Source organism: Durio zibethinus, chromosome 4 (assembly GCF_047325235.1).
Source record: "Durio zibethinus cultivar Kanyao isolate XHJ-2024 chromosome 4, ASM4732523v1, whole genome shotgun sequence".
Lineage (NCBI taxonomy): Eukaryota > Viridiplantae > Streptophyta > Magnoliopsida > Malvales > Malvaceae > Durio > Durio zibethinus.
In genome coordinates this window covers 37,056,878-37,064,302 of record NC_143165.1, presented here as the reverse complement: position 1 = coordinate 37,064,302, position 7,425 = coordinate 37,056,878, and the positions used below count along the sequence as shown (strand labels likewise).

The 7,425-nt window shown below is 32.2% G+C and overlaps 1 protein-coding gene across 1 annotated transcript; it reads left to right on the top strand.

The window, feature by feature from the left end:
• Window positions 1-1,423: 1,423 nt before the first annotated feature.
• On the top strand, window positions 1,424-3,867 carry LOC111287913 (transcription factor HHO3-like). Its single transcript, XM_022878610.2, has 5 exons — window positions 1,424-1,838; window positions 1,940-2,247; window positions 2,336-2,633; window positions 2,734-2,810; window positions 3,235-3,867. Exons 1-5 carry the CDS (start codon window positions 1,718-1,720, stop codon window positions 3,583-3,585), a joined length of 1,155 nt encoding a protein of 384 aa, XP_022734345.2. The 5' UTR covers window positions 1,424-1,717; the 3' UTR covers window positions 3,586-3,867.
• Window positions 3,868-7,425: the final 3,558 nt, after the last annotated feature.

The following is a 7,425-nucleotide window of genomic DNA, read 5'->3' as shown; positions in this document are numbered from 1 at the left end:
TTATTAAGTTCTCCAAATTCAAATGAAGCTCATTTAATTACATACAAAAACTACTAATAATATAAGAAATTAAAATAATTTATGAAAGAAAATATAAATTAAATTATAATTATCCTGATCACACCGAATGCACACAAACACAATGGATATTTCTCAAATGACCAATTTAATCTAACATTTAGTAATAATATAAGATGTCAAAATTTTAGAACATGTTTGCAGAAGTCAAAATGAAATATTAATCTTAAATTATGTTTATTTTTTCACTTTAGAATTTTTTTTTTTTTTAAAATTCGTATCATGAAACTTTTACTTATTTTTCTAATTACAGAATTCATTTTATGAAAAATCATATTTCTCAGCAATGAGGCAGGTGTCTGCATAAAAATACTTGAATTAAATAACGAGTATCAAAGTTTCAGAAAAAGAAAAGTATCGATTACTTAAATAGTTTTTTAAAATTTTATTAGTGATGTAGTAAAAATTTTCAAATTATCTACATATTAATTATTTAATAATATTATTACCAAATTATGAATTTTATTTTATCATTAATCCGTTTTTAATTGAGAATTTTGCTTGCTTGTGAGAATTTATTATGATTTTAATTGAAAATAAAGGATCGTCTTACCCAACAAGTGAAGCATGGTGAGAAGAGTTAGTTATCCCAATTTCCAGAGTTGAAAAAGTTGAGAGCTCTATACCGAATCTCCGATCATAATCCACTAGTTGGCATGACTTGGATAGTGGGGGTCTAGTCCAGCTCCAGCTCCAGCTCCAGCTCCAGCTCCAGCTGCCCCGGCTGTCGTTGGACTGTCTTATTCCTTGTTCCCTCCAACAACACCTCTCCTCCCCCGCCCTCGAATATTCGCTTCACTATTTCAACTTTTAATTTCCAACTTTTTTCTTTCTCTAATCATTAAACAAATCTAAAAATTATTTTAGCACCAAACAACATTGTTAACCCTATATATATTCGCCCAAAATAATAGATAATTTTACTTTTTCTCATAAACCAAATGCCCAACCCGATATTCCAATTTCCAAGTAGGACAAAACTTGCACTTGTGATGGAGTGCGTGGCAGGCATGCAATCATTAGAATCATCAAATTACACAAAAACAATCATAGGAACGCTTTTACCCTATCTCTCCCACAAGACAGAAGAAGATAAAAAAAATGGAAAGAAAAAAAAATCTTTGATCTTTTCTGAAACAAAATGGGGAAAGGGCAGAGAGATGACGTCGTTGCCGGCCCACCTATAAACGACCAGAATCACTCTCTGGAATATTCAACTCTCTCTCTCTCTCTAAGAAAAAAAAAAGTCAAAGATTCGTTTTGTTATGCGACGCCCCGACTTCGATTTTTTTTCTCTTTTATTTTCTCTCTTAATTTCCCTTCTCTCCTTAATTTATCCATCAAAATAAACTCTTTTTTTTTTCTCTCTTCAAAAAATCCTTCCTTTATTTTATTTTCTTGGTACCAACTTTATTCTCATCCTGGTTCTGTTTAGATCCTTTTATTCTTTTTATTTTCTCACAACTGCCCTTGCCTTCTCTAATCTTCTTCGGATCTATCTATGCTATTTGGTCTGAAAACCGACTCTTTTCCCCATATAACTATCCTCCACTGTCTCTGTAATCTTGGTGTGGAAACAAGAAGAAGACCAAAGTTTAAGTAAAGGATTTTCCTGAGTTAGAAAAAGGCTGTGATAAAGATGGATTACGCTCAAAATACGCGCAGATGCCTTGAATATGTGGAGGCTTTAGAAGAAGAACGACGTAAAATTCAAGTCTTTGAACGCGAACTTCCTTTGTGTTTGGAGCTTGTTACCCAAGGTTGGCCTTAATGGTTTTGGTTTCCACCACCTTTTCATTTCCTTTCCTTTTCCTTTTTGTTCTTTTGGGTGCTAAAATTTATCAACTTTTTTGTGTCGTAGCGATCGAGGCATGCATGAAAGAGATATCGGGGGGTTCAACGACGACGGATTACATGCAAGGGCAAACGGATTGTTCTGACCATACATCGAGTGATGTACCTGTTTTGGAAGAATTTCTTCCAATCAAAAGAAGCTTTAATTGCTCTGAGGAAGGTGATGAACTAGAATCCCATAAATCCAAAGACCACGATATCAACACCAAAGAAAAGAATGTTGTTGCTGCTGCTGCTGATAAAAAGAAATCTGATTGGCTTAGATCTGTTCGATTGTGGAATAATAATCAATCCCCTGATCCATCCTTGAAGGACGTAACCTCTTTTCTTATGTTTCATTTATAGTTTCCAAACCTAGAAAAGAAATAAGTTAATAATTTATGGGACCTTTTTTAAATTGTAGGATGCGGGTAAAAGTGGTAGTGTGGTGAAAGTGAAGAGAAATGAGGGATCATTTCACCAGTTACAGAGAGAGAAAATTGTCGAGAAGAGTGTTCAATCAGTAGGAAAAGGCAATGCCTCGGCTACAAGTACTTCTACAACAGAAAGTGGGAGTAGAGTGGAAGGAGCCAATGATGGAAACACTAATAGTAGAAGGGAAGAAAGGGATGGGCAGCCTCAGAAAAAGCAAAGGCGGTGTTGGTCCCCGGAGTTGCATAGGCGCTTCTTGCATGCTCTCCAGCAACTCGGTGGTTCACATGGTGAGTTCTTTGTCAAAAAATTTTTTTATTTATTTTAATGGAATTTGTTTCATTTATGTTGTTTATTGATGCGAGGGTTGTAATTGGAATTTGTTTGCAGTTGCCACGCCAAAGCAAATTAGGGAGCTAATGAAGGTTGATGGACTTACTAATGATGAAGTTAAAAGCCATTTACAGGTATGTAGTACTGATTAGTTGTTAATGTTTTTAGATAATTAATTACTATTTGCTGTAAATTATAAGGATGTAAGTGTTGGTTTATCATCTTCTATTTGATAATCTTTCTTAACATGTTGGATTTTGATGGTTTGGTATATAATTAGGGATAGGCTATCTGTATTTTTTTTGGCAAATCAATCTGCTTTTGAGAAAATACTGCAATTAGACTAGTTTGTTCTACCATCTTTGGCACTGCTGAAACAGCGTTTATTAGATTTAATGTAGATTTGGCATATAATTTAGATTTCAACATATTGTACATCTTTGATTTACAATATCTTAGCATGTAAATTTTTAAAGAAATTTTGGTCCAAAGGTGAAACTGTTGAATCTGTAATTATACATTAAAGGCTAAATCCTTCATGTGTTTTATCTGTTTCAGAAATATAGATTACACACAAGAAGACCAAGCCAAACTGTCCACAACAATGTCAACCCACAAGTACCCCAATTTGTGGTGGTTGGAGGCATATGGGTACCTCCACCAGAATATGCCACAATGACTGCAACAACAGCATCGGGGAAAACAGCCAGCGTGACTCCAACCAGTAGAATCTACAACCCAGTGGTTGCCCCATTACCTACACTTCCTCAACCATCAGGAACAACTGTGCGGGGATCACAACGGCCACAATCTGAAGAAAGGGGCAGCCGTAGTGGAGGGAGAGTTCATTCAAATTCACCATCAACATCTACCTCTACTCATACCACTACAGATTCTCCTGTGTTTTAGTTCTCACTGCATGAGAATGGTGTACCATTTTTGTAAGAAAAACGCACTAGAAAGTTCTACATGATATAGATACAACACTCTCAGTTTTTATTCCCTTATATATATGTATATGTATATTTTTTGCCCCATTAACATCCTTCTATTGTTGTTGAGCGTAAACCTCGGATAGTGATAGAAAGTCAGCCTTGAATAAAAGTATCCTTGTAGTTCTCCCTCATGCATTCTGTTTCCAGAAACTGAAATAGTTAAACGAATAAATTGGAATCTTGGTATTTGGAATCATCAGGTAACAGGACTGCTGCATTTAATCATGTATTCGAATCTAACAAAAGCCGTGTTCGTTCCACATGCTCTAATTTCCCCCGTTAGTCATTTCATCCGTTTTGATACAATGAATACTTTGGGTTTCTGTCATGGATATTCAATCCCAACTTCATATTAGATACCAGAAGCTGTACGTATTTTAATCTGAGGTTCCAGAAGTCATCCAAATTCCTGATCGTTCCAGTGCATCAGAACTATTTTCCCCGAGTGATCTTATCCAAATGTTCGAGATAACCCTGGACATCCAGGGGCAGTGTTTGGTGACTAGGGATAGGCAGGCCTATTTGTAGTTGAAATACATTATGTTGCGGGCACCGCCTTAGCTTTATAAGGAAGATACATGAGAATCTTAATAATGACTACAATTTTATAAGAAATTTAAAGACTTAATAATTGATACAAAGAGAATAATGTTTTTCTTGTTTCTGTAGCAATAGAAAACGTCAACAATAATGATCAAACAATGAGTCCTGTTCAAGAAAATAGGCGATCAGAAGTGGATAGCTATTCAAATCTTTTCTGGGTGGGCAACAGATGGCCGTTTCCTAGAAACTATGGTTGCGTAGAAGCCAGTTTTTCCGTCCTCATGACTTTCGAAAATGTTATGATTCTTCCCTGTTCCTTCCTACAATGATGAAAATTACAATGAGGTTCACTTAAAGTTTCAATTAATCACAATTCTTTTAATGAACAATGACTTCAAAAAACTTGATTTTCTTATTATTAGTTCGATAGATACTACTGGTTTTTATTTTTTAAATGATCTATGGTCGAGAAGCCTTCGGTCCAACGTCCAAAGTTTGGCTTAACGGTTACTATCTTTTTTAAGAAAGAATTAAATTCAAGGTTCAAATCTCTTTAGAACATGTTTAACAAGTACCATTAAGCTAATATATATACGGCAGATTGCATCAGGTTTAATATATATACATATATATATATAATTTATATTTAATGTATTATTAGTATATAAATTTTATACATTGTTAATGAATAGAATAATACCATCTCATTAATGAAGTGAATCCAATGATATCATCTCATTAATGCGTAAATTTTTTAAAAAATATTAATTTTTATATATTTATTTTAAAGATTGATATTTACTCATTAACGAAATGTTATCATCTGATTTACTAATAATGTATAAAATTTATACATTGATAATGTATAAAACATAAATTCATATATATTTTTTTTCTAGCATATTTTGTGTACCAATTTTATATCGATTGATTCAAATGGATAGAGATAATTAGATTTAAATGGTTGACAAAAGATTATGACTCACCATATATATCTAATAATGTTAATTAATAAGCTTCATTTGGAAGTCAGAATTAATTATTAATTAGAAGAGGGTCAAGTTGTGTAAGGTACATCGATCCCAAGCTAATCACATTCACATTCCTAAGAAGAAGAGAAGTTTAATGTTAAATCCTTTTCGCTTTGAATTTTTAAAGGAGAAAATATGCTTATATGCTCTGTGAAAAATGGTGCTATAAATACCTAACTTGATATTGAATTAATTTAAACTCAATAGTTTAATGTAATTTTATATTAAAAAAAAAAAATCCATAGACTCCTGTTCGCCAAATTAACTACTTAGAAAGCTTCAACCCAATGTAGTTATGTTATTACCACCTCCACTAGTAAAGTGGCATATATTCATGCATTTTGATATTATAGGATTACTATCCTAATTATGACATGGGCCACACCACAAACAACAAGCAAGCTTCGGTGTTTGCAATTGCATGGCAGTAATCTGCTACTTTATTATAAAAGTGTCCCTTCGGGAAGAATCTAACTTCAACAAGGCTCATTATTTTCTTCAATCCACATTTGGACAAAGGCCATTTGACTTGTTGATGTATGGCCATTTGCTAATTTTCTATGACTTTTCTCACAGCCAACCCAATATGTAGTTTTGATCAGATATAGAGAAAAAAGAATCAAATTAGTAATATTCTGGTTTCTTGAAGAATATTTTTTATTTTTTAAATGAAATTGACGTATAATTTTTCAGTACAATTGGATATGTTATCATCTTAATTAATGTCCAAAGTGTATTCTCTATTTGTTTAACTTATCTTATAGGCAAGGGACATAAAACAAAGATATTATGATAACATAAGAATGTTACATTTTAATTATCAACTAAATTCATTAATCAAATATCAGTAGGTATTGGGTGCAAGTGGGTGTTTCAAACCAAGCAAATTAACGGGCCGGAGAAAGACTGTTCTTTTGTTTTTTGTTAAAATCAAATATTTATCATCATTTATATCAATTGAGGAGTATATCTCATGAATTCCACATTTATTGTTGAAATATATATATATATATATATTGTGCTTTTACTCAAAATTCATCGACATGACAGTCACAACTTTGGTTTTGGTTTTGGATCAGAATATGCAATTTGAACTCCAGTCTTCAAGTACATGTTAAATTATATATGTTTAATGAAATTGATGATCGATGATCTCAGGTGGTGAATATTAATTGGGCGTGTGTAGGCTAATTGTGGGCAACAAAAACCAATCTAAGTAAAGGAATTTAAATTGAAGGGCTTATGAAGATAGACATGGATCCATGGAACATACGTACGGATTATTTATTTCCTTTGTTTGATTTTTGGTTTTTTTCTTAGTAGAATAATTAGGAAATGCGTCCCTTCAGTGGATCTAAAGGTCAAATGACTCTTCACATCCCATAAAACTACTAACAATATAAATAAATAAAAATTAATAATAATAAGAGAGCAAAAAGACTTTTTTTTTTTTTTTAATTTACTCTTAAATCTTAACTATATCTGCTTAATTCATTTGAAAAATATTATGTGCTCAAGTCCTCTTCAAATGGCAAACTCTAAGAATTTGATAAGGATATCTACCATTTGAGTTAGTATTCAATTGGCTTATTTCTTAGTTCATTGTTCATCATATGGCAAAATTTGAGAATATTCCATGACCAAACTTGGGTCGAAAAAATGGCATTATTCCAATCTCATGTCTAAGATATGCTTATTAGTTGTCAATTGAATATTAACTTAGATAATATATATGTTAGTAAGATTTTTAGAGATTATCGATTTGAGAAGATTTAATGCATAATTTTTTTTTTTTCAAATAAGTAGATAACAATTAACAAGCTAAGAATAGTTTTTTTTTTTGGTAAAGATTCATACTATATTTTGTTAAGTTGTCATGCACCATACATTCTCTGTCTTTTTATGCACATTTTAAGTGATACAAATAAATAAGATGAGAATAAAACAATTATTTTGTATATGAATAAAATAAATTATAATTTAGTAAATTTTTTTTGGTATATGCAACAAAATTTTTCAAAAACATAAAACAGAGAGTAATGAGAGGAAGAAAATCACATAGTAGTGTGTGAATTTTGAGTTGCTGTGTCATTTGCCAGCTAACACACGATTAGTTCAATTTGACATTGATTTGAGTGATATTGGCACAGTGGCCACTTTGGGTATTTGTAGTGAATTCT